Source organism: Heteronotia binoei, chromosome 20 (genome assembly GCF_032191835.1).
Source record: "Heteronotia binoei isolate CCM8104 ecotype False Entrance Well chromosome 20, APGP_CSIRO_Hbin_v1, whole genome shotgun sequence".
Lineage (NCBI taxonomy): Eukaryota > Metazoa > Chordata > Lepidosauria > Squamata > Gekkonidae > Heteronotia > Heteronotia binoei.
Window position 1 is genome coordinate 20,206,812 of NC_083242.1, and position 27,509 is coordinate 20,234,320.

Consider the following 27,509-nt stretch of genomic DNA (forward strand, 5'->3'; position numbering starts at 1 on the left):
AATCTGTGAGCTAGCTCATGCTAACTCAGCTTTGAGGGAACACTGTTCAGAATATAAGCTTTCGTGTGCATGCACACTTCTTCAGACGAGGAATGAAGTAAACTGAGCAGAGCTACAGATAGCTTGTGGGGTTTAGAATGCAAAGTGGTACAAAGTTTAAATCCAATAGCAGAATAGTAAAATTAACAAATTAACAATTAACAAATGCAACCCAGGTCAAAGGTTTTCTGAATTTGTTAATTTTACTATTCTGCTATTGGATTTTAACTTATAATCTCCTTTACCTTTCCCCCCCCGCCCCACAACAGACACCCTGTGAGGTAGGTGGGGCTGAGAGAGAAGCTGCGTAAGTGCATCTGAGAATGAAGCCTTGAGCATGAAATTCCCAGCCCAAGTTGGATCAGAAGGACCTGAAGTGGACATGACAACTTCACATGGACACATGAAGCTGCCTTAGACTGAATCAGAGCCTCGGTCCATCAAAGTCAGTTTTGTCTACTCAGACTGGATGTGGCTTTCTGGGGGCTCAGGCTGAGGTCCTTCACATCACCTCCTACCTGAACCTTCTAACTGGAGTGGCCGGGGACCAAACCTGGGACCTTCTGCATGCCAAACAGATGCTCTACCACTGAGCCGCAGTCCCTCCCCTTTGTGACATGTGAACTGGCCTGTCACAATAAACACATCTGCACACCCTTTCTTGATACGTTGCAGAGAAGGTGGCCTTCCATTCTTGCCCAAGGATCTGACATCTGCTTTGAGTAAGCCCACAGTTTTGTAGAACTTCCTCTCCCGGGAAATCCCATTGCTTAACTCCTTGGCAGCATTTCTGAAGCAGATGAAAACCTTCTATTTTTGGAAAATCTTTACATCTTCCCCCTGTGCTCTGCCAGTTGAGTTTAGTGGTTAAGTGCACAGACTCTAATCTGGGAGAACCGGCTTTGATTCCCCATTCTTCCACATGCAGCTGCCAGATGACTTTGTGTCACTCACAAGTTCTCTCACAGCTGTTCTCTCAAGAGCAGTTATCTCAGAGCTCTCTCAGCCCTACCTCCCTCGTGGGGTGTTTGTTGTGCGGAAGGGAAGGGAAAAAAGACTGTAAACCGTTCTGAGACTCCAAGCGAAGGGCGGGATATAAATCCAATCTTCTCTTATTTTTCTTCTTCTTATTGAAGCCAATACGACTTTTGTTGCATGTGGTGGTTTTACTCCTCAGAATGAAAGACAATTTTTAAATGCTGATTATTGCTACGGTTTTAGTCTACTAATAATATGCATTGTAAACCGATTTGAATATGCAAGAGGAAAGAAAGCAGGAAAACTATTTTCATAAAATGCTAAAAAAGGCTGACAATAATAGCTTTGAAATGCAGAAATGAAGGGAATAAAACTACCCAGTAGTCATAACACAGTCTAAGATGTAATTAATTATGTTTTTGGAAGACACAATCTCCACAAAAAAACATGAACTATTATTAATTCTCCTTTGGAGTCAGGCCAAGTAGAGCATTAGAGCTCTTTATTATTAAATTAATAACCAGGTGAGCTTATTTAATTCATCTGGATCACTTGAGTCTTAAATTCAGTGTTAAGCACAAGGGCCATGATCCATTCGCTTGTTTTTATTTACTCTGTTCCAGGAAGACAAGCTGGCGAATGGGGAGACAAACATCAGGCATCTGCCTGACCTTTCTCTTTATTGCTTTCCCAATTTCGCTTTGCAGTCCAAATGTAAAGAGATCTGCTCTCCAAAGTTTTTATGTTTTGGACAATTGTGTTTTGAATGACTTTTAACATTCTTGCTGTGATGGGTACTGGCTGATTTCAGACAGAATACGAAACCGCGGTTAAGGAACCTAGCTCAGCTACATACAGCAAGGATGGCTTAGCGGTCAGAGTGGTTGGTTAGGCTCTGGAAGCCTCAGTTTGAATCCCCACTCAGCCGTGGAAAGCTGCTGGGTGACCTTGGGCCACTGCAGAAGAAGACTGCAGATTTATACTCCTCCCTTCTTTCTGAATCAAAGTCTCAGAGTGGCTTACAATCTCCTTTATCTTCTTCCCCCACTACAGACACCCTGTGAGGTGGGTGGGGCTGAGAGAGCTCTTACAGCGGCTGCCCTTTCAAGGACAACTCCTAGAAGAGCTATGGATGACCCAAGGCCATTCCAGCAGCTGCAAGTGGAGAAGTGGGGAATCAAACCCGGTTCTTCCAGATAAGAGTCCACACACTTAACCACTACACCGAACTGGCACACACACTCTTTCAACCTAACCTACCTTACAGTGTTGTAAACCAAAGGAGAGGATAACAACATTGTAAACTGCTTCGGGTCCCGTTTAGGAAAACAGCAGGAATAAGTATATACATCTATTGCAAACCGTGGTTTGAAATCAACCAGCAAATCAAAATCCGCAAAAGAAAGATGCAAACCACAGCTTGTGTAGACACAGCTGAAGGCCTGGAAAATCCCAGAACACTTCTGAAAAAAAGGAATTTCTTCCTCTAAGGAGTTTCTTTTTAATGTTTCAGAATAAAAATGATGATGTTTCCCCTGACCTGTATAATACAGGCAAGCCCAATCTTGTCAGATCTTGGAAGCTAAGCAAGGTTGACTATGGTTAATAATTGGATGGGAGACTGTCCTTGGAATACCCAGTTAGGAAGGCTGGGGCAGGCTTATTCAGCCACCTCCCTGAATATCCTACAAACTGCCAATGTAGACTCCCACTAGTCATCAGAGGTCGACATGACTTCCAGGTGCAAACACACATGCATATAAAATACACACAAAAAAATTAAAGTTTGAGGAGCACTGAATAAAAATGCCTATGAAAACCTTTCTCTTTTAGAATGAGTGAAACTTTTTTTAAGACACTATTCTAATTATACTTATAGAGCCCCGTGGAGCAGAGTGTTAAAGCTGCAGTCCTAAGCTCTGCTCACGACCTGAGTTTGATCGCCGGTGGAAGCTGGGTTTTCAGGTAGCCAGCTCGAGGTTGACTCAGCCTTCCATCTTTCCGAGGTCGGTAAAATGAGTACCCAGCTTGCTGGGGGGAAAGTGTAGATGACAGGGGAAGGCAATGGCAAACCACCCCGTTAAAAAGTCTGCCGTGAAAACGTTGTGAAAGCAATGTCACCCCAGAGTCAGAAACGACTGGTGCTTGCACAGGGGACCTTTCCTTTTTTTCTACTGATGCAAAATGATCATCCCTAGGCATACCACAAACAATAAATATATTCTTTAAACTGTTGCATAAATGTGATGAGTTTTATTCCCAGTTAATATGCTATTATGTGTATGATGATAATACACCAATGAATAGGTCAGTATTTTCATTTCATAAAGTGTAGCTTGACATTCATATATGACGCCAGGCCTATTGCAACGGCATGAGACCATGTACAAACAATGGTTCATTTTGATTTCTATAAAACGGAAGATTTGTATCACTTACTGTGAAGCTTCCTTCTCGGTGGACTGGCAGTGGGTCGGTCCGACTACTGGGTATAGGCTCCTCCTCCTCATCACAGGGTCGGGTCTTCCAATTGATCCGGTGGGGGGGAGTGGCCTATACCTCCCAGAACTCTCCAGTTGTATCCAAGCCGTATCCCCCTAGGAAAAATGACTTCCAAAACCTCCCCATTAAACACACTCTACTAGCGAGTAAACGAGGAGAACCATTTATTATGCTTCAATGCATCATACCGAATGGATGACTGAAACAGAGTACTGCAAACCACAGTATCGAGACTTATCCCAAGAGAAGGAACCAGCTCCAGAATCCATCTCCAAAACCCAGGAAGCCGATCAACCTTCAAAGGGCGGGCCGGACCGACCCACTGCCAGTCCACCGAGAAGGAAGCTTCACGGTAAGTGATACAAATCTTCCGTTCTCCGGTGGTCTGGTCAGTGGGTCGGTCCGACTACTGGGACGTAACAAAGCTGTACATCCCTGGGTGGGACCGGCTTCCCTGTTTAGAGTGCATGCTGCAGCACACGCCTCCCAAAGGACGCCTCCGCCGATGCCCACTTATCTACCCTATAATGCTTGGTAAAGGTATGTACCGACCTCCAAGTTGCTGCCTTACACACAACTTCCAAGGACGGAAATGACCCATACACCGCTGATGTCGCAGCACCCCTCAAAGAGTGAGCCGTGATCCCATCTGGAGGGGTTCAACCTTGGGCCTTAAAAGCTAGAACAATACATTCCCGCAACCATCTGCTAAGAGAGGAAGTGGAAACCTGAAGTCCATGAGACCTTTTACTAAAAGAAACAAACAAAGAGTCAGACCTCCTCCAGTCTTTCGTGCGCTCAATATAAAAACTAAGCACCCTCTTAACGTCAAGACAGTGCAACTCCCTCTCCTTGGGAGACTTAGGATTGGGACAGAAATTCAGAAGTACCAACTCCTGAGACCTATGAAAAACAGAATTAACTTTAGGAATGAAAGATGGGTCTGGTCTCAACACAACCTTATCATTATGAAAGACACAGAGTTCCTTGTCCACCGAAAGGGCACTCAACTCTGACACCCTACGTGCCGTGGTGATACCCACTAGGAAAGCACTTCTAAAGTGAGTTCTTTAATCCCACATGATGCCATAGGCTCGAAGGGGTGCCTACACAAGGCATCGGTACTACGTTTAGCTTCCATGAAGGGAACCTGTGCACTTGTGGTGGTTTGAGAAGTGCAGTGCCCCTCAGAAAACGACTAATATGCGGATGCATTGATAAGGCCTTACGCCCCCGCGCCCCTTGGATAGCAGAAAAGGCCGCCACCTGTCGCCGTAATGTACTGGTGGAAAGTCCTTTGTCCGCCCCCTCCTGTAGGAAACAAAGAACCCCTTGAACGTTCACCTTCAGCGGGTCCCACCCCCGTTGGGCCGCCCATGAAGAGAAAACCTTCCAAGTGGTGTTATACACTCTGTTAGTGGAGAAGTTACGTGACGCCAACATAGTGTCCACCACCCTCTAGGCATGCCCTAGACTTTCGAGCTGCAACCGCTCAACCTCCAAACTGCCAACTTTAACAGATGCGGTTGAGGATGTGACATGTTGCCCTGAGTCAAAAGGTCGCCCTTCCTCGGCAGTTGCCAAGGGGGTTGAACCGACAACCTCAGAAGTTCCTGGAACCACGCCCGTCTCGGCCAGAAAGGAGCCACTAGCACCATCTCTGCCCTTAACTCCACCACCCTCCGGATCACCCTGGGCAATAGTGGAATGAGTGGAAAGGCATACAGTAGCCCTGTCGGCCACTCGCCACTGAGCGCATCGGTCCCTTCTGCTTCACATCTCTGTTTTGCGAAGAACCTGTCCACCTGACGATTCTCTGCCATGGCAAACAAGTCCACCGACACTGGACCCTAACTGTCTAATATCAGACTGAAGGAATATCTGTACAGCATCCACTCCGTCTAGTCCAGAAAACGTTTGCTGGGCCAATCCGCGAACAGGTTGCCTTTTCGGGGAACATGAACCGCCGTGATCGACAGGAGACTGGCTTCCGCCCACTCGAAGAGAACCTTTGCCTCTGCGTGAAGAGATTTCACTCGGGTTCCTCCTGCCGATTCACATACGCCTTGGCTATTGAGTTGTCCGTTTTAACTAGGACATGGCGACCTATCAGGACTGTCTGTAAACCTAACAACCCTAGCTGAATCGCTCTGAGCTCCAAGAAGTTGCTACTGCGCTTCATCTCATGGGGCTCCTATTGTCGCTGAATCATTTGATCCTGAGAGTGAGCCCCCCAGCCCCATAGACTGGCATCTGTGGTCACACAAATTCTCTGGGGCTTGCGGAGTGGATGGCCCGGAAGAAAGCGGATCAGATCCAGCCACCAGTGTAACTGGGTTGTCATCCCAGGCGGCAATGACACCAGTTTGTGAATTTTGTTCCCTATAAAGTCTTGGAAGGACAAAGGAACAACTGAAGGGGTCGAGTGTGAAGCCTGGCCCAAAACAGCAGGACCTGACATGAGGCCATCAACCCTGGCAACTGCGCTAGAGACATAACTGATACCCTGCGCTGTTGCAGAAGTCCTTGTAACAGGGAGCAGAATTTCTCCCGTCTCTCTAAAGTCAAGAAAACTCTGTCCATGGTCGTATCTATCTCCACCCCCAAGCGCACTAGCCTCTATGAGGGAGGAAAAATGCTCTTTTCCATGTTTACTACAAAGCTGTGACGACGTAACATGGACATGGTCTGTTGAATGTCCTCCAAACATTGTTGGTATAACCCCGCCCTCACCAGAATGTCATCCAGGAAGGGAATCAGGGCCACACCCTGCAGTCTCAGCTCCGCCACCAGGGCTACCAAGAGCTTTGTAAACACCCGGGGAGAAGACTTCAGGTCGAAAGGCAGGACCTGATACAGAAAATGTATCCCCCCCGTAGGAGAAACGCAAAGATTTCCTGTGTGATTCCCAAATGGGAACATGTAAATGAGCCTCGGTCCAACACCCACCGGTCTTGAATAGAATGATTCCATGTGTCTGCGACCAAGGAGGGACGACCCCCTATTCTTCCTGTCACCTGGTGACCAGCATGGGCATTGGAATCCCTTTTTTGAGAGGGGTTTTGAATTCTGATCTGACTTTCCAGAATAGTAAGGTTTAGAGTCAAGCCCCTTCTGTTGCCACTTTCCTCTAAAGGAATGAAAGGAACCTGGTCTAGCAGGCTTTTTGGAGCCTCGACAGGAAGGAAGGATTTCCTCTACTTTGCCTCTTTACCTTTAGAGGGTAGGACCTTCTTCTTATCCCTGTTCTCAATGAGATACCTATCTAGGCTCTCTCCAAACAATAAGCTCCTTTAAAGGGTACCGCTGCCACCCTGGCCCGGGCTGTAGTATCTACCTCCCAGTTTTGAAGCCAAATGTTGCGTCTAGCCGCCACGCCACAGGCCATTGCTCTAGCCACTTGCTGCATAGTGTCTAAGGAATCATCAGCCACAAAGGACAAAGTTTTTTGTCCTTAAACTCCTTAGGAGCTGCACTATCCTCCAAGATTTAGTGATATCAGGCTACCTTTAGCCATTGAGGTCAGGGCTGCCAATTATTAGCCCAAGTACACATTGCTCTGGCAAACAATGAGGATGTCCTGGCCGCTTTAATGGTCCAGGCTGCTGCCTCAAATTCCTTGCGCAAAGTCTGTTCTGTTCTTCTATCACATGGATCCTTGGGCAAACCATCTGCGTCCATGGGCAGGACTGAATTAGAGACGAGACTAGTTACAGGGTCATCTACCGTTGGTAACTTTAGCCTCTTAATGGCCTGTGGAATTAGGGAATAGAGCTTAGAAAAAACTTGCTGGGTGGCCTTGGGTTTAGCCGGCCGTTCCCACTCTTCCTTAATCATAGCAAAAAGGCAGCTGGCAAAGGAACCCCTGTTTGAGAGCTACTCAGTAACGGCATCATTTCTCCTGAGCCTGTGGGAAGGTCAGGATCCAGTTCCTCCTTTTCTTTAGGAGCTGCCACAAAATTAAGGGTCCTTAAAACCTTAGGGAGCAATTCTAAATAATATTCGAGGGGGAAGAGCCAAGATTGCACCGTAGCAGGTTGTCCCTCCTCTTCTGAAAGCTCCCCTTCCTCCCTGACTGACTTGATCAGAGCACTCCAACTCCTCAGCCAAACTTGGGAGAGGCGAATCAAAGTCTAAATGAGACCTGCCCTTAGGACGCCATTCCAGAGAGTCACTAGGGCTGGTATCTCTGCCTCTTTCCCTTCCCTCCTGTTTCTTTTGCATCGTGGAGGAAGCAGGGGAGCCCAGGCGCTGACGGAGGTCCTGTCCCCCTTTAACATTTCTTGCTTAAGCCATTGCAGCAAATGTGCTTTGGCATCCTCCCCTGAAAGATCGGGGTTCTGAGCCTCTTGCTGAGAGGCCAGAGTTCCTGACAGAAGAGGCAGGTCGAACTCACTGGGGGAATTGCTCTTTAAACTAGCCGCCGTTTCGTTGCTTCCCCGCTTCACTGGAAACAAAAGTGAAAGCAGAGGCAATAAGGAAATAAAAAAGGGCGCGAAGAGCCAAAAAGAAGGCAGCATGCCTTCCCTGTGCCCCCTGTCGGATCTTAGGGCGTCTTCCACCTTTCCCACGGACTCTCTAACGGCCCCCGTGAAAGGATTTTCCCCGCTGCCATGCATCGCACTACAAAGCAGTTTGGGTTCCAGGCCATTCTGTCTGGATCATGCCTCTTCCCAGGGCTTTAGTCGGTCTTCCTGACCATGCCAGGCACTCTCCCACTGCTGGGTGACTTACCGCGCTGCAGTTTTCGGGCGCACACGGCTTTGTGCCGCTTTCCTCCTGCTCTGTTTCTGTCGCGTCAGCGAGGAAACGGAGCTCTAGAGGGCTCTGCCGTCAATGATCGGGTCTACTCATGAGTAGCCCTCCAGCAGCTTGCCCCTCTGCCGCCATTTCGCTGCTCACGTCACGTGCTGCAGCTTTCGGGCTCATGCGGCTTCGTGCCGCTTTCCTCCTGCTCTGTTCCTGTCGCGTCAGCGAGGAAACGGAGCTCTAGAGGGCTCTGCCGACTCGAACGATCGGGTCTACTCGCGAGTAGCCCTCTGGCAGATTGCCCCTCAGCCGGCTTTGTTGGAGACCAACCCCTACGCTCCCGGCCTTCGCTCTTCCTGCTCGTCCGGATCTTCTGCGCTTTCCCAACAGCGCTCGGAAGAAACCGTCCTGCTTCATGCAGGGCCGGGAAAAAACTGGAGAGTTCTGGGAGGTATAGGCCACTCCCCCCCACCGGATCAATTGGAAGACCCGACCCTGTGATGAGGAGGAGGAGCCTATACCCAGTAGTCGGACCGACCCACTGACCAGACCACCGGAGAATGTGTCTTTTCTATTTTCAACTTCTTTTTCGTTTACATCTTAGATGGCCCGAACTAAGATAAATAAGCTAAGATAGCAATAGGCTGTATCTCTCTCTCTCGCATTGGATATATTTGCACAATGCGAGTAGAAAACCAAGACATTTAATTTTGCATTTTGTAAGTCTCCCAAACAATACATTTTATATGTTAAGTTATAAATGACATTTTATCTTGTTAAAGCAGTAAAATTAAGTCAGGATAGATAAGGAAGCAAGCATTGCATGCATTTTCTATTTTCCCCAATCTTTTTTCATGGCTTCAAAATCTGTAGAATTTTTATACAGGCTTGTGCTAACTATAGTTTGGGAAAAAGTCTAAACTGATCTAATGCCAGAGGCTGCTGAGCCAAAGAAATGAAACTGACATTAGGGATGTGAATCTGAATTTATCCAGTCTGAATATACATCCGAAAAATACCTTATTAATGTTTTCAAAATACATTTGGTTTTCTAGATAGTATCTAGGATTTTCTGGGATACTGGGAAATGGATCCGAAAAAATCTCGAAAATATTCAGGATTAGCAGAGATATTGACAGCTGGCATTTGAAGGTTCCTAATATTGTTTCTTTCTTTTTATTTTTTTCCTACATGTCTGTTTCTTCTCAGGATCGGTATTACCTTGCCGCACTAGTTTCATTTTGAGTCTGTCCTTTTAAAATTAGCTTTCTTGGTCTTGCAACACTGTATTCTTTGAGCAATTTGATTTGTGTCGGTTTGCAGTTCAACATTGCCTTTGATTCTCAGGTTGTACATTGGCACATATTCTCTGACTGTGCATCTGTCGGCCTTGCAACAGCATCCCTATTTGGATGACTATGGATGATTCTCTGATTTGATTCTTGGGTTGACACATTAAGTTCTGCATTTAGGTAGGAAAAATCCAATACATAATTATAGGATGGGAGAGACTTGTCTTGGCAGTAGCATTTGCGAAAAGGATCTAGGGGTCTTAGTCAACCATACACTGAACATGAGTCAGCAGTGTGATGCGGTGGCTAAGAAGGCAAATGTGATTCCGGGCTGTATCAACAGAAGTATAGTGTCCAGGTCACTTGAAGTGATGGTATCGCGGGTGTCTCTTGGGCCGGGGATGGCCAACAGATGTTGGGAGGCTGAACGTAATGACCTCCGGAGCATATATGGAAAGAGACGGTCCCGATCACCATCTTCAAGTACACGATGGGGCTGTCATATAAAGGATAGTGCAGAATTGTTTTCCGTTGCCTCAGTAGGTTAGACCAGAACCAACAGCTTGAAATTAAATTGAAAGAGCTTCCAGCTAAACATCAGGAAGAATTTCCTGATAGTGAGAGCTGTTCGTCAGTGGAACAGGTTTCCTCAGGAGGTGGTGAGCTCTCCTTCCTTGAAGGCTTTTAAACAGAGGCTAGATTGGCCATCTGACAGAAATGCTGATTCTGAGAATTTAGGCAGATTATGAGAAGGAGGGTGGGAAGGGTTGCCTCAGTGCTTAGTTCCTGTGGGCCTTTCCTACATACCCAGGGAAATGTTGATAGCCACTCTGGGGTCAGTCAGCAATTTTTCTCCAGGACAATTTGGCAAGACATCCTGAAGTCTTTTGCCATCATCTGGGCACAGAGCAGGGGTCATTGGGGATGTATGTGTGTGTGTGGGGGAAGTATTTGTGAATTTCCTGCACTGTGCAGGGGGGCTGATGACCTGGGAGGTCCTTTCCAACTCTATGATTGTATTATTATCTCATGGTTTTGCTGGGATTCCATGGTTCCGCACTGGTTCTTTGGGCTTGTTGGTTCTCTGTGCTTTGACGGGCTTCTGGCCAGGGGTTGCTTGGATTGCCTTTGTGTCCCTGACAATTCTTTGCCTTGAAGAAAGGATGATGGAACCCCTCCCGAGTCCACACCAATAGCTAGCAATGTAGGATACCTTGGGACACTGTATTCAGGGGCCCATAGAATTGGGCTACTTTAAATTTGGGGATTATTTAAAGGATACGCACCAGCTGCTCCATAGCAATTTTGGTTCAATTTAGTCAAAAAAGAGTCCCCTACAGCCTTCTAGAAATATTGCTCACAGAGAATAACAGAGCTGAATAATATTGAAATCTCCCTCTCCCCAAATCTAGATCTGAATACCGAACAAGTATTTGGAACCTGGAAAACTAGGAATACTGATATTTTCCAGATCAGAAAAATACCATTTTTTTTTAAGTTGTGCATCCCTAATTGATGTGCTGATAGATCCCAAGGACTTACCCATAGCTCTAAACCACAGCTTGCCTGTACATCTAGGAGACCAGACCAGGGCCAAACATACTTCCTTTTGAGGCAAGACAGGAAAAAATTTATATTGGGCAAGAGTGAATATCCCCTGCTTCATAGCCTACCCCATCCCACCTGGCTGCTATAATAGAAATGGACAGGGCTTTTTTTGTAGCAGGAGCTCCTTTGCATATTAGGCCACGCAACCCTGATGCAGCCAATCCTCCTGGAGCTTACAGTAGGCCCTGTACAAAGAGCCCTGTGAGCTCTTGGAGGATTGGCTACATCAGGGGTGTGTGGCCTAATATGCAAGGGAGTTCCTGCTACAAAAAAAGGTCTGGAAATGGAGAAATCCGGTAATGATCTCCAGTATCTCACCTAGTTTGACTCTAAAATGTGCTGGGATGCTTTCTGAATAGAGCACCAGCGAGAACTGCTGGGCTGCGCTTGGAAAGACTACTGTCTATAGAGCAGGAATCTGACGCTTCATGGCAAAGTTGTTTTAGCGAAACCTGTTTTCAGAGGCATATTAGCTTGCTGTTTTGTGGACCCCAAGACAAAAAGCATGAGCTAATTTCTCTCTATGCCTCTTATCCTCAGGCCTGTAAAATAATAGGGGTTTCAGAGCAGAAGAATGATTTCAGGAGCCCGTCTGGGGACGGAACTGGTAAAAACCTGTAAAAAAGAAATGAGTTAGAAAATGACCATCTGCTGCTGCCGCCGGTGTAACAACCAGTCAGAGCAGTTGAAAGGGAAGTGAGACAAGAACAACAAAGCCAGGACTGAATTTTCAGACCAAGGGCCTTTTTGGAGAATTCCTTCAAATAGTAGGCAAACTGCTTGTTGGAGTTAGTGAGTGCGTGGTTACAACAAAACCAGTTGAATGTCCATCTCTGCAAACCTTTGAAATGGCCACCTGTGTTATATGAAAGTTCATTGAGTAATGATAATTTGTTGATGCTGACAGTATGTGATTATTTCCCATATCTTTGCACCTTTGATGAATCTAAAATTGGCATTAAGGGATCATTAAAAGCGCCTCTTTGGGAGGCAAGAACTCCCCCCCCCCAAAGTGCAGCATTCTCCTGGGATGGGGCCAGTGTTCCCTCTAAGCTGAGTTAGCGTGAGCTAGCTCACAGATTTTTACCCTCCAGCTCACACATTTTTGTCTTAGCTCAGGAAGGATGACTCCAGAGCACACTACTTTATGCAGGAGCTCACAACTTTAATACCAGTAGTAGCAGAGTTCTAGCCAGCCCAAGCAGGCCTCGCTCATCTGGGGCTCTCCTTGGACGACCACCTCCCCCAGCCAAAAGGCCAGCAAGCCACCCGCCACCCAAAATCACATCAGAAGTGGAGAAAGGGTGGTGTGGGCTTCTCCAGGGGTTAATGAGGGCTGTTGGGGATGTGGCAAAGCTCCTGGTGGCTGGCTGGCTTCTGCTCTCCTAATCCAGGGATTGTTATGCAGCTGCACCTATTATTCAATGGACAAGGTAGGTGGGAAGGAGTAGAGTGAACCATCAGAAAGGTTCAGGAGCTGTGCTCCTGTGAGCTCCTGCTGAATTCAAGGTCTGCCAGTAGCTCACAAAGCAGAATTTTTGCTCACAAGACTCTGTGGCTTAGAGGGAGCATCGGATGGGGCCTTCTCTGTGAAATCACTGTCTTGGCAAAACAGCTGATGAAATCAGGGCTTCCCCTCTTGAATGGGAGGAGAGGAGAGGGTTCTCAAAATTTCTTTAAAAATATCCCTCTTTTTGGAACAAACCAAAATAAAGAGGCACTATTTCATCTGCTTCACGGTTCTCGTTCTGTAGGATGAATACCAAATCCAAGCATCTGAAAGGAGAATGCTGTAATAGGTGGAAGTAAGGGAACTTGCCCTGCAGAGTGGTAAAGTTGCAATACTGCAGTTGGAGCCCTCTGCTCATGATCCCAGCAGAAGCTGGTTCAGGTAGCTGGCTCCAGGTTGACTCAGCCTTCCATCCTCCCAAGGTCGGTCAAATGAGTCCCCAGCTTGCTGGGGGGAAAGTGTAGATGACTGGGGAAAGCAATGTGAAAGCAACATCACCCCAGAGTCGGAAACGACTGGTGCTTGCACAGGGGACTGCCTTTATTTTTTTTAAAAATGGGAACTAGTGTTAACATTTTTCCACAACTGCTAAAGATGGGGTGTCTTTCCCCACCAAGGGGTCACACAACCAGGTTCACTATTGCAAGGATTCCCAACTTAGTCGATCCTTTGGGCACTTTTTGGATGGAAGCAAGCAATGGGCCCCAACACAAAATGGCTGCCCAAGGGTCAATCACAGAGTGCTGGGAGGTTCCAGACAATTTTGCTCTTATGATGTGAAGCAGCTGTTTTGTTGTTGTTTTTTTGAAAATGTTTAAAGTTTATTTATAACAACACACACAAAGAAAATTAAACAAACACAGAAGTAGCTGTTTTTGAATGTGTACTCCCTGCAGACATCAGGATCTTCTGAAGCCCCTCCTGGAACAATGAGAAAAAGGCAGTGCTGGCCCGATGCCCCATGGCTCCCCCCCTCCCCACCTTCTCCTCCCCCTCCCTTCCCCACCCCATGTTGATTTCAATACCGAGGTGGGCTCTAGTGCCGCATTCCCAGCTATCTAAAGGCGCACCACCATCACCCCGCCAATCAGAAGGTAAAACCGCACCATGCAGCCACATTCACTGTCTGTCAGGACCAGTGTCTTGAAAGGGTGGCCCCGCTGCCACTGACTCCTCTCCCATCCAGGAAGTGGGGAGGGGAGGAGTCAGCGGCAGCGGGGCCACCCTTTCAAGACACTGGTCCTGACAGACAGTGAGTGCAGTCGCGCGGCGCACTTTTACCCGCTGATTGGCGGTGTGTGTGTGCGCCTTTAGATAGCTGGGAACGTGGCGCTGCAGCCTGTCCCAGCATTGAAGTCGACATGGGGTGGGGAAGGGAGGGGGGAGGAGGCTGGGGAGCAGGCAAACTAGGTGTTTGCCTGGAGGGGAGGTCGAATTTGCTGCCCCCATCCTGCTGGTGCTCTAGGCAACTGCCTAGTTTGCCTAGTGAGTGAGTCGGCCCTGGATGAAGGAAAGCCAGGGGTTTTTTTTTGGGGGGGGGAGGGTTTGCTTTGGCAAAGAAGAAAGCAGGCCCCAAGAAATACACTAGTGGGTGCCATGGCATCCACAGTCACCACACTTCCTCTCCTCACAACAGACACCCCCCGTGAGGTAGGCTAAGAGAGACGACTGCTCTTGAGAGAACAGCTCTGAGAGAACTGTGGCTGGCCTGAGATCACCCAGCAGCTGCATGTGGAAGAGGAGGAGGAGTGGGGAATCACATCCGGCTCTCCATATTAGAGTCTGCCGCTCTTAACCACTACACCAAACTGCCTTACTACTAGTGATTTAAAATTTGGGGAAAGTTTTAATCCATGGGGAACAAAAGCAGAATTTTTGGGAGATTCATTTCACAGGAGATTACACAGCGGATTACGTAGTCATGCCCATCCCCTCCTCTCTTTCCTACTATGAATCAGGATAATACGGGGAAGGGGGGAAGGAGAGGTGCTTCAGAAGTCAGCTGCCCCTTAACGAGAAAGAAAATCTGCTGACAGAACATCCTCCAGTGATGTGCAGTGGTTAGAGCGCTTGACTTGGGAGTCTTGGGTTCAAATCCACTCTCAACCAGAAAGGGTGACCTTGAACCAGTCACGCTTTGGCTGGGTACAGACTAGAAGCTCTTGGTGGCCAGGAGGCACCTCAAGTCATGCTGCCCCAAAATGCAGCAGACAAATCTTGTTCACACACTCCCATGTGAGGTGTCCATATATTGCACGGGGGGTGCTTTGTCATGCCCACATGGTTGTCGAGTACCATCCTCTTAGCATACTTTGGGGTTCTTTTTTCCCTTACATGTTTTTAGCAGTCACGCGCTTATGTGCTCCGTGGAAAGTGATTTTTAAAAAAAAGAATACCAGTGAGTGGCTAGAGCGGATTGGCGGATTCACACTGCCAATCCACCTTGCTTGCACGCTCCAGCAGTCAGATGCCAAAAAACGCAGGAGGGTTGTGGCAGAAAATTTTGCTACCACTTCCCAACTGGTAGCTACTTGATCTGTCTCAGAGATGCTGGAGGATGAGAGCGGAACAGGCAGCAGCTCTGCCTGTCTGACCTTGACTTTTTAATCTGCCTGGGGGAAATGCCCATGTCGGTTCAAATTGGCTGTCTGAATCCAGCCTTTCTCAGCCTAATCTACTTCACAGGATTGTGATGAACACGGGGCTTTTTTTGTAGCAGAAACTCCTTTGTGTATTAGGCCACACATCCCCTCCCTCGATATAGCCAATCCTCCTGGAGCTTACAAGACTCTTAGTACAGGGTCTACTGTAAGCTCCAGGAGGATTGGCTACATCAGAGGGGTATGGCCTAATATGCAAAAGAGTTCCTGCTACAAAAAAAAGGCCTGGGTGAACATAAAGCAGAGGAAAGACGAAAGCAGGATCCAGGCATGCCATCCTGAGCACCAGGAGAATGGCTGGAGAGAAAATACAACAGAGCTGACGACCGACCTCTACTGCTTACAGAAACTAATGCAAAAGTCTCAGCTTTACCAACTACAAATCGGACCACTTGAGCAACACAGAGAGGAGAAAAACAGCATTGCAACATTTACAGTCAATGCCAAGATTCAAAGGGTGGAAAAAAAACCCTCATTACCTTGCATTGTCCCTTCCGTGTGACTTCAAGAAGTTCATATCACGGTATCTCGACAGGAACGCCACAAGCTGCTCGTTTGTCCTGCAAAGAAAAAGAAATTGCCCCAAAACACAAAATCAGCCAAACGTGCCAGGAGTGTAAAGTTCAGATTTGCAAACAGCCATTCTCTTGGCTGTCAATGGAATGAAGAATCGCTCCCTGGAATGTTGAAAATTACTCCTGAATATATTTTGGAAATTTAGCAGAAGTTTGTTCTTGGGCAACCGTTCCCAGCAGATGTTCCTGCAACATATCAGAGGCCTCTGGGGGCAACCTCACATTCCTGGTGAGAGAGACAGACAGCTCTATTTAACACCAGCCTCACAGAGGTAGAGAGGCAAGATGCCTATGCGAACAAGGATGTGGCGATAGAACGGATGAGGTAGTGATGGTGCGCTTGATGGGGGCGAAGGGAAGGGGTGTCTTCACCCAGTCCTGGAAACTGGCCTCATTTTGGGCAGGAGCTCACAGGAGTGGAACTCCAGTACCTCTAAATATTACTGTGCTCTTTCTTACCCCCACCTCCCAAATACTTACTTTTGGGGGCTCCGTTGTTCAAACCCCCTCTGAGAACTTTACTGATATCTAAGATTTGTAGAACAAAGTAGGAGTCAAAATTACCTTTAAGACCAACAAAGTTTTATCCAGTATTATTGTTGGTCTGAAAGGTGCACTTGACTCCTACTTTGTTCTACTGCTTCAGACCAACATGGCTGCCCGATTGGATCTATCTAAGATTTGGGTACACAACCAAAGGTTATAGTGACCAAAATTGCTAGTCGTTAATTTGCTTTATTAAATATAATGGAGACAAACCACTACAGAATAACTACAAGAAAATTAAGTCTCACACAGACTCAAAAATAAAGGCAAATGCCACACAAGTCTTAACAAGAAGGAGTGCCAAAGCACAAGTCTTAACAAGTAGAGTGCCGAAGTATAGGGAAGTCAACTTGTATTCCTGCTTCGAAAAGGTCTTCCAGCAATGCTGCACTCCACTTCTTACTGCCTCAAGAATAGCTAAAGCTTCAATCAATGAATTTCCAATATCTTCTTCAGTTTTTAATCTATAACCATCATTATAGATCCAAGTGGGCAGCCGTGTTGGTCTGAAGCAGCAGAACAAAGTAGGAGTCAAATGGCACCTTTAAGACCAACAAAGTTTTATTCAGAACGTAAGCTTTCATATGCAGGCCTGCATGCCACTGTGGCCACATAGGAGAAAGTAATTCAACAAGTACGATTGGAGTAAGGTTTTATGATGGCAGCTGTAATTCAAGAAGCATTTTAAGGTAGATGCCGAGCAGGTATAATTTAGTACACCTTCCAGTGATGTCAGCGGTGTGTGGCATGTGCAAACGAGTTGCGCTAATGAGCTTCAGCACCTCTTTTTCTACAAAATGACCCCTGCCTGTGTCATTCAGTTCCAAAGCCATCCGTACAGAGCTGAAAAAAGGACTTAATTTTCATCAACTGCAAAAACCTCTTTTAAATAAGCAGTGCAGGAAGTAAAGAAACCAATTCGCTTGCAAAGTTCCACGGGCCACAAACCCAAGCTAGGGACTTCAAAACAGGGAGCCCTCTAAGTAGCTTGCATTTTACAAACTCTCCCACCATCTGAAGTAACAGTTCATTATTGCTCCGATGAATAAAGAACAAGTTAACCATTGACCAAGTCCCGGCCAATTGGAGTAGCTGTCTATCAATCAACTTAAATGGCTAGATTGCAAGAGCTTGAGATTTTCCTTTGAAGCTCACTCATGTGAATGTTAAAGTCTCCCAGGGTCAGAATCTGCATCTCAATTTGGCATCCTCGGAAAACAGTTCTCTCTATAGTCAGCTTTGCCGATTTTCACATTTGCTGCTTCACCGCTTCGCCATCTTAGGGGGAATGAATAGACATTTAGGGAATTTATTTAGCAATCCTTCCACATGAAAAGGCCTCAATGGATGACATCTTAGGGTGAATTTCCAGGCAAACACTGGAGGGCCAAAATTATCTTTGAAAGCATCACTAAAGTAGCAAGGTACATTTTTATTGCTCAAGTTTTCAGCAAGAAGACATTTCAGTCCTTGGCAACTAAGTAGCAAAATAACAATTTTCTTGGTTTTTTTTTAAACAGGACTGTTGAATTTTAGTGGGGTTTTTTCCAGATGTTACATGTACTGGGAGGCGAGCAACTGTGAATATCACATGTGCATGGTACTGTGATGCTCTTGGTATATGCAGTCACTGTGTTATCTGAATGGGGCAATGTTCAAATTTTGTATGCGTGCATAGCTTTGGTGCACACCCAGGGCGCGGAGTGGTAAAGCTGCAGCACTGCAGTCCAAACTCTCTGCTCACAACCTGAGTTCGATCCCGGCAGAAGCTGGGTTCAGGTAGACGGCTCGAGGTTGATTCAGCCTTCCATCCTTCTGAAGTCTGTAAAATGAGTACCCAGCTTGCTGGGGGGGGGGGGGAAGTGTAGATGACTGGGAAGGGCAATGGCAAACCACCCCGTAAAAAAGTCTGCCGTGAAAATGTCGTGATGTGACGTCACCCCAGAGTTAGAAATGACTGGTGCTTGCACAGGGAACTACTTTTACCATTTATAGGTTTGGTATGCATGAACCAGAATCCCCCAAAAATCCAGTGGCCAATATCAACATTTATTGAACGGTCATTGTTCGGCCCAAGTGGTCAGTTTTTGCACATAACAAAGCAGTAGGCACTTGAAAAACACGCCCATTGTGCCTCTTCGGAGCATGGGGACTGTACTTATCGTGGAGGATCTACACATAGATGTGACACTGGACCAGAATCAATGAGTCGAAATTAAATTAGAAGAGTTTTCGACTAAACATTAGGAAGAACTTCCTGCCAGAGTGGGTTCCTCAGTGGAACAGGCTTCCTTTGGAGGTGGTGGGCTCTCCTTCTTTGGAAGTTTTCAAACAGAGGCTAGATGGTATTCTGACAGCTACGGTGGTTCTGTGAGCCTAGGAAGTCCATGACAGGGAAGGCAGGAAGGGTTGCGTCAGTGCTTAGTTCTCATGGCCCTTTCTTACATGGCCAGAGAAATGGTGTTTGCCACTTTGGGGGTCAGGCAGCTATTTTTCTTCAGCCCAGCTTTGTAAGGGATCCTTGAGAGGTTTTTTTTTGGGGGGGGGTTGCCATCTTCTGGGCATGGAACAGGGGTCACTGGCACCGTTCCCTCTAAGCTGCAGAGTCTTGTGAGCAAAAATTCTACTTTGTGAGCTTTGTGACCTTCTTTGTGAGCTATAGAAGAAGAAGATATTGGATTTATATCCAGCCCTCCACTCCGAAGAGTCTCAGAGCGGCTCACAATCTCCTTTACCTTCCTCCCCCACAACAGACACCCTGTGAGGTAGGTGGGGCTGGAGAGGACTCTCACAGCAGCTGCCCTTTCAAGGACAACCTCTGCCAGAGCTATGGCTGACTCAAGGCCACTCCAGCAGCTGCAAGTGGAGGAGTGGGGAATCAAACCCGGTTCTCCCAGATAAGAGTTCGCACACTTAACCACTACACCAAACTGGCTCTTATGAGCTACCAGCATTAAAGTTGTGAGCTAATGCATAAATTATTGTACTCTGGGGCCATTTTTCCTGAACTAAGACAAAAATGTGTGAGATGGAGACCAAAAATCTGTGAGCTAGCTCATGCTAACTCAGAGGGAACACTGGTCACTGGGTGTGTTTGTGTGGGAGTTATTTGTGAGTTTCCTGCATTGTGCAGGCAGTTGGACTAGATGACCCTGGAGGTCCCTTCCAACTCCGTGACTGCATCTGGAATGAACCCTTATTTATGATTTAGCCACATTCCAATAGCACAATGCCTACAGAGAGAGCACGAATGATCGCAGTTGTGCAACATTCTCAATGGCAGTTACTCTCACAGGGTGGAAGAACATGACTAGTCAGTACAACAGAAACCATTTTTCAGGAGATGTTTTCTCTCACACCTGCTTGAGCAACAAAGATTATATACGGCTTTCCATATTAGGCCACTCAGCCCTGATGTAGCCAATCCTCTAAGGGCTTCCAAAAAGAGCCTTGTAAGCTCTTGGAGGATTGGTTACATCAGGAATGGCTAATATGCAAAGGAGCTCCTGTCAGAATTCCACCCCTGGTCCCTCGTCCAAGAGAATCCCTGGGGCATTCTGGAGCTCAGTGTGGCTATAAGATGCAGCAGGACATTTTTTGTAGCAGGAACTCCTTTGCATATCAGGCCACTCCCCCCCAATGTAGCCAATCCTCCTGGATCTTACAGTAGGCCCTGTACTAAGAGCCCTGTAAGCTCCAAGAGGACTGGCTACATCAGGGGGTGTGACCTAATATGCAAAGGAGTTCCTGCTATAGAAAAAGCCCTGAGACACAGCCAATCAAGCAGCCTTAAATACATACTTGGGGGAAAGGTGCTAAAATCTTTGGGTCCCCCGAGGCAGACCGTGTGGAAAACAGATGAAATCCAAAGAGCTGCTTTCTTATGCTCCGTGCTCCTCAGATGGTCAATTTTAAAGGAAAAGAGTTAAAAAAATTATATTAAGTACATAAATATAAAAGCTTAAGTGAAAATCCACAGCGGGCCAAGAGAGAATTTCAGCAAGGATAAGAAAATAAATGTGATTAAAACTATCTCTGGCTCTGGACGGTTGCCAAAATGCTGCCAGTTGTATATGATATGTAAATGCTTCGGTGGGGGGGTGGGATTTGTTGTGGGTCCAGCCACTGATGCAAATCCTCCGCCGAGGGTTTCTTCATCTAATTAGAGATATTGGCTTTTGCCAAGTTGGGAGTTTATAAAAACCCTCAATGTCTCATTATTCTGACAAAGCAGAATCTCATTTATTCGGAATGCTTTTCTCTTATATCCCAAGAAACCCTGAAGTGCCTTTGGTTAATGGGGGGAAAAAACATACCCCAAACGCCAAGCCCGTATTAGTTAATGTGCCCAGGGTCTTTCTATAATTGCAATATGACTAATAACAGTGTATAAAAAACATTCCATTAAAACTTAAAACTGTTGTTTAGACTTCCCAAAGCTGTTTGGTACGTGGGCATAGTTTGTACCAGGGCTTTTTTTTTGTAGGAGGAACTCCTTTGCATATTAGGCTGCACCCCTCTTTTGTAGCCAATCCTCTCATTTCAGGGCTTACTGAAAACTCTTGGAGGAACTCCTTTACATATTAGGCCACACCCCTTTATGTAGCCAATCCTCTTATTACAAGGCCTATTGTAAACTCTTGGATGATTGGCTACATTAGGGGTGTGTGGCCTAATATGCAAAGGAGTTCCTGCTACAAAAAAAGCCCTGGTTTGTACCAATTCAATTCTAGTTTATTATGGTCTATTGACCAGCAATAACAATATACAAAATCTCATAGTCACAGACTATAATTTCTGACTACATAAAAGCATTCTCGTATTCCACCAGTGTTAAATCTTAAAAATGAAATTATTAACCAGTTTGATTAGTGGTTAAGTGTGTGTACTCTTATCTGGGAGGGACCGGGTTTGATTCCCCACTCCTCCACTTGCAGCTGCTGGAATGGCCTTGGGTCAGCCATAGCTCTGGCAGAGGTTGTCCTTGAAAGGGCAGCTGCTGTGAGAGTCCTCTCAGCCCCACCCACCTCACAGGGTGTCTGCTGTGGGAGAGGAAGGTAAAGGAGATTGTGAGCTGCTCTGAGACTCTGAGAGTGGAGGGTGGGATATAAATCCAATATCATCATCATAATCTCTACTTTGTTAAAAACTTCCGCTTATTTATGGCTAAAAAACAATATTTTGCTACTGTCTGGTTTGTACTATGCCCCTTTGCCTCCTTCCCCTCTTTTGTGATAACAACTCTTAAAGGCATCAAGCAAAACTTCCACCCTTGTCCATATGTGTGGGGGTTTACTATGGGGCTAAGGAAGGACAGGAAGAAGTCAAGAGAGATGGTAGAAATCTGACACAGCACCCCACAAGGTGCATTGGAAAGGCTACCAGGTACAATTAGGAAACTGCCCTTCCCTGCTATGGAGGTATCGCACCCAACCAGTGGCAGGTGTTGGAGAGGTTGGTTCCAGGTGGTGGGGCAACAGGTTTAAACAGGGGGAAATCTAGACAAGGGGTCTCAGCTAGGGAGAGTGAGAGAGAAGACTGGCGAGAAAGCAAAGCCCTGGGCTGGGGAATCAGTCACATTGTTGTATCAGACTGACCAAATAAAGTACAGGACAAGGAACTGGAAGGGTTGTGTCATTTCTCCAGCCTCACCTGCCACCACCAGGTTGGTAGAAACTGTTAAGGAGGTAAAGAGATTTCCAGCACTTAAAATCATGAATGTTTTGTAGACTGGGGGATGGCGATTCTATCCTTGGGCTTTTTAAAGGTGCTGTGATTATATCACTATTGGACAAAAAGGTAAAAAGCACCAGTCGTTTCTGACTCTGGTGTGACTTCGCATCATGATGTTTTCACAGCAGACTTTTTAGGGGATGGTTTGCCATTGCCTTCCCCAGTCATCTACACTTTCCCCCCAGCAAGCTGGGGACTCATTTTACTGACCTTGGAAGGATGGAAGGCTAAGTCAACCTCGAGCCAGCTACCTGAACCCAGCTTCCGCTGGGATCAAACTCAGGTTGTGAGCAGAGAGTTTGGACCGCAGTGCTGCAGCTTTACCACTCCGCGCCCCAGGTCTGCACCAAAGCTATGCATGTATACAAAATTTGAACACTGCCCCATTCAGATAACACAGTGACTTAGGGTTGCCAATCCCCAGGTGGGGGCAGGGGATCCCCCGGTTTGGAGGCCCTCCCCCCGCTTCAGGGTTGTCAGAAAGCGGGGGGAGGGGAGGGAAATGTCTGCTGGGAACTCTGTTATCCCTATGGAGATTTATTCCCATAGAAAATAATGGAAAATTAATCCACGGATATTTGGGGCTCTCGGGGGCTGTTGTTTGAGGTAGAGGCATCACATTTTCAGTACAGCATCTAGTGCCTTTCCCCAAAATATCACCCAAGTTTCAAAACGATTGGACAAGGGGGTCCAATTCTATGAGCCCCAAAATAAGGTGCCCCTATCCTTCATTATTTCCTATGGAAGGAAGGCACTGAAAAGGTGTGCTGTCCCTTTAAATGTGATGGCCAGAACTCCCTTTGGAGTTCAATGATGCTTGTCACAGCCTTGATCTTGGCACCACCCCTAATGTCTCCTGGCTCCACCCCCAAAGTCTCCTGGCTCCACCCCAAAGTCCCCAGATATTTCTTAAATTGGACTTGGCAACCCTATAGTGACTGCATATACCAAGAGCATCATAGTACCATGCACATGTGATATTCACAGTTGCTGGCCTCCCAGTACGTGTAACATCTGAAAAAAAAACTAGCCACCTGAACCCACTCTGCAAAATGGTGCTCCTTGGGACAAAAAAGGATCAGCTAATTATAGCCCTCTTTCCAGTTTATCCTTCTAGGGGGAAGATTACTGAATGGAAGGACAATTCCAGGGGTAAATTTACTCTTGACTCTTTCCCATCTGGCTTCGGGATGAGCTTTGGAACAGAATTGGAGGATGAATCTCCATTCCCAGCAGGGCCGGATTAACAATTAGGCCAACTAGGCACTGGTCTATGGGCCCCCACACCTTTAGGGACCCCGGGCTGGCTCCCCCCCCAGTATCCCCCCTGCTTGCAGCCCTCCCAGCCGGCACACACAGCCAGCCACTGAGCCGCTCTTTGCCCAACTTGCCTGGTGTGGCTGCTGCTGTCGCTGTTGCCAAGTTTGCCTCTCTCTGCCTCTCCCCTGCCACTTAGTAAAAGGGGCTTTTAAGAAGGTACCTGCAGGCTGCAGCGGGGGCTGTAGGTGGGGAGGGCACTCAGATTCTGAGATAATTTGCGAGGGGCCCCCAAGATTTTGACTGCCTAGGGTTAAGGTTTAATCCAGCACTGATCCCCAGCTAGAGAAGGGGAATGAATCCCTGCTGCTGGATTTCTCTGCAGGATAATGGCAAGCTATTCTGATGGCTGGAGAGGGACGCAGTGGCACAGTGCTGAAGTGGTTCAAAGCTTTTTAGAGTAAGAAACCTGAAAGGTTAATATGCAATTAAAGGGCCAAACATTAAAAACAAACTGTAAAATAAATCATAAACCAACATACATGTATTTATTGTAGAAAGCTAAAACCATTTAAGGGCCCTAAAACCATTTAAAGGCTCTATCCTATGTAAAATCATAAAACCTCAATGGGAACCCGCTCAACTTGACCTGACGTGTTTCGACCTAGACTGGTCTTCTTCAGAGGTCAGAAAGGTAAGTACGCATATTGGCTCATAATACAGAATACTATAAAACCATAGAACCATGCTGGATCACAAGGAAATTTAATGAGGTGACAAAGGCTTAAAGATGTTCTTGAGGCCTCTTATTCTGCAGCCTTATGTCCTAATCAAGGGCGTACAGATTGCATCCAGTGTCTTATTGTATGCCTCACCGCATGGTCCAGAATTGATCAAGGTAGGTCTAAGGTCAGAGCCAATGTGCCAAGAGTTATGTGTGCCTGTAGGCTGCAGCAGGGGCCACAGGTGGGGAGGGCACCCAGATTTTAGAATCAAATCTGACTTGAAAAGTGGTTACAGGCAAAACCAGAAGGATGAGAAATTCAGGATGTTCCCCCACTCAAATGCATCTCCATGGGAAAGCATGGAGTTGTGTACCTGGTCAGAAATAAACCAAGATTTCCATGGCATCACTATTTGGAGCTGCCTCCTGATCCAAACTGATTAAAATACTGGTGTCGCCACTTTTTAACAAACCCAAGGCACCATTCACAGTTTTTTTTGGCCAGTCTTTTGCAGGAATTCTTCTGACTTCTCCCGTTCAATTTTTTTTTAAAAATCCACCATGATGGGTGAACGTCCATCCCTTTCCTTGCCCTGTCTTTCATGTATTTAAAACTGCGACAGCAGCCAGCCTCTCCTAAACCTGTGTGAATCCTTGGCCGCAAGGCAGCATGCGCTGCAAAGCCATGTGCATGACTCAGATAAGGGTGGGGGAATCTCTCCCAGCTCCGCAAAGTAGGTGACAACAATGGAGAGAAAAGTATTTCCCTGCTCCTTAAGCGAAGACCCTTGCTCTGGTGAGCTGCTAGAAAGAGGTCAGAAATACTCCTGCTGCAAAGGCGGTGTTGAGTCACGGAAGTTACCAGGGCTTTTTTTGTAGCAGAAACTCCTTTGCCTATTAGGCCATATGCTCCTGATGTAGCCAATCCTCCTGGAGCTTACAGGAGGTCCTGTAAGAAGAGCCCTGTAAGCTCCTGGAGGATTGGCTACAGGGGCTGTTTTGTAGAAAAATAGGTGGTGGAACTCATTAGCATAACTTATTAGCATATGCTACCGCCCCCCCAGCCCAAAGCAACCCGATGCAAGAATGGAGAACCCTGAGAGAGTGAGGCCTGCTTGGGCTGGCTAGAGATTCAGCCAGCCCAAGCAAGGCTCACTTGCCTGGGGCTCTCCTGGGCTGCCGCCCCCAGTCAAAAGGCCAGCAAGCCACCTGCCACCCAAAGTCACATAAGAAGTGGAGAAAGGGTGGTGTGGGCTTCTTCAGGGGTTAAGGAGGGCTGCTGGGGGTGTGGCAAAGCTCCTGGTGGCTGGCTGGCTGCCCATTCTCCTAATCCAGGGATTGTTATGCAGCTGCACCTAATATTCAAAGGACAAGGTAGGTGGAGAGGAAGAGGGGGAACCTTCAGAAAGGTTCAGGAGTTGCACTCCTGTGAGCTTCTCTTGAATCTGTGGCCTGATTGGCTACATGAGGGTGTGTGTGGCCTAATATGCAAAGCAGTTCCTGCTACCAAAAAAGCCTTGGAAGTTACCACGTGGCAGCATGAAAAGGAGAAAAGGCACGGTGGGGCAGGGCTTTGTAACCGCTCAAAGACAGAACGGAAAACATCCAGTGCATCATTTGGATGAGCACCGGATCCTTTAATGGAATCTGATATTGCTGATGTTTGAGGGTGGGGCCTGGGGGAGCATTTTGCAAAGGACGGTCAGCAAGCAGATGGAGGGGGCGTCTAGTCTATCCAGGGCCCATTGCAGTTCCCCTATCTCAATGTGTGCTTTACTGAGGGCTTTTTTATTGTAGCAGGAACTCCCTTGCATATTAGGCCATACACCCGATATAGCCAATCCTTCAAGAGCTTACAGGGCTCTTCGTACAGGGCTTACTGTAAGCTCCAGGAGGATTGGCTTCATCGGATGTGTATGTGTGTGTGTGGCCTGATATGCAAAGGAGTTCCTGCTACAAAAAAAGCCCTAGTTTTACACACTTCCTTCCCCACATGCTGAGCCAATCCTGGAGACCAGCAAAGGGGGGGGGGGCGGACAAATGGGCTAAAACCACTAAGTTTTGCAGGAGAAAATCAGCAACTGGGGACAAGCCACACCTGGGACCAAACTAGAGGCTGATGAATCCCGAAGCTGTTTCTGCATTATTAGAGGCCTGCGACTCTCTCCACAAGGTGCTGGGGAAAAAGCTGCCTAGCACTGCAGCGTGATATTTAGCGTCCGGCTGTGCAAAGAAAGCCACAGTCCCCTTCAGTCCCAGACCTCCGTGCCATCAAGACATCAATCTCAGCAAAGCTGATTCTGTGAACTGAGGCGGATCAAGGGAGGGAAGGCAGGAAGGGTTGCATCAGTGCTTAGTTCTTGGGGCCCTTTCTTACATGCCCAGGGAAATGCTGATCGCCACTTTGGGGTCAGGAAACAATTTTTTTGAAGCCACTTTGGCCAGGGATCCTGGAGTTTTTTTGCCATCTTAACGGGCACTGAACAGCTGGGGGTGTATGTGTGTGGGAGGGAGCGTTCCCTTGAAGAAGATGATGATATTGGATTTATATCCCACCCTATACTCTGAGCGGCCCCGTGGCGGAGTGGTAAAGCACCAGTACTGTAGTACTGAGGTCTGAACTCTCTGCTCACGACCTGAGTTGGATTCCGGCAGTAGCTGGATTCAGGTAGCTGGCCCATCCTTCTGAGGTCGGTAAAATGAGTACCCAGCTTGCTGGGGGGAAAGGGTAGATGACTGGGGAAGGCAATGGCAAACCACGCCGTAAAAAAGTCTGCCGTGAAAACATTGTGAAAGCAATGTCACCCCAGAGTTGGAAAAGACTGGTGCTTGCACAGGGGACCTTTCCTTCCTTTCCTATACTTTGAATCTCAGAGTCTCAGAGCAGTCATGATCTCCTTGACCTTCCCCCACCCCTCACAACAGACACCATGTGAGATGGGTGGGGCTGAGAGAGCTCTTGCAGCAGCTGCCCTTTCAACGAAAGCTCCTGTGAGAGCTATGGCTGACCCAAGGCCATTCCAGCAGGTGCAAGTGGAAGAGTGGGGAATCAAACCCGGTTCTCCCAGATAAGCTGAGTTAGTGTGAGCCAGCTGTTTTTCAGCCTTGGCCTCACACATTTTTGTCTTAGCTCAGGAAAAATGGCCCCAGAGCAAACTAATTTATGCCATAGCTCACTCCTTTAATGTCAGTAGCTCACAAAGTAGAATTTTCGTTCACAAGACTCCACAGCTTAAAGGGAGTATTGGTGGGAGATATTTGTGAATGTCCTGCATTGTGCGGGGGGTTGGACTGGATAACCCTGGAGGTTTCTTCCAGTTCTGAGAACATATGAAC

The 27,509-nt window shown here is 47.1% G+C and overlaps 1 protein-coding gene across 1 annotated transcript in view; it reads right to left on the minus strand.

The window, feature by feature from the left end:
- Nucleotides 1-27,509, minus strand: part of XYLT1 (xylosyltransferase 1) — a 339,162-nt gene that overhangs the window by 71,355 nt on the left and 240,298 nt on the right. The window contains exon 6 of the mRNA XM_060260787.1: nt 15,818-15,898. Coding sequence (XP_060116770.1) covers nt 15,818-15,898 — 81 coding nt within the window. The remainder of the gene's footprint in view (nt 1-15,817; nt 15,899-27,509) is intronic.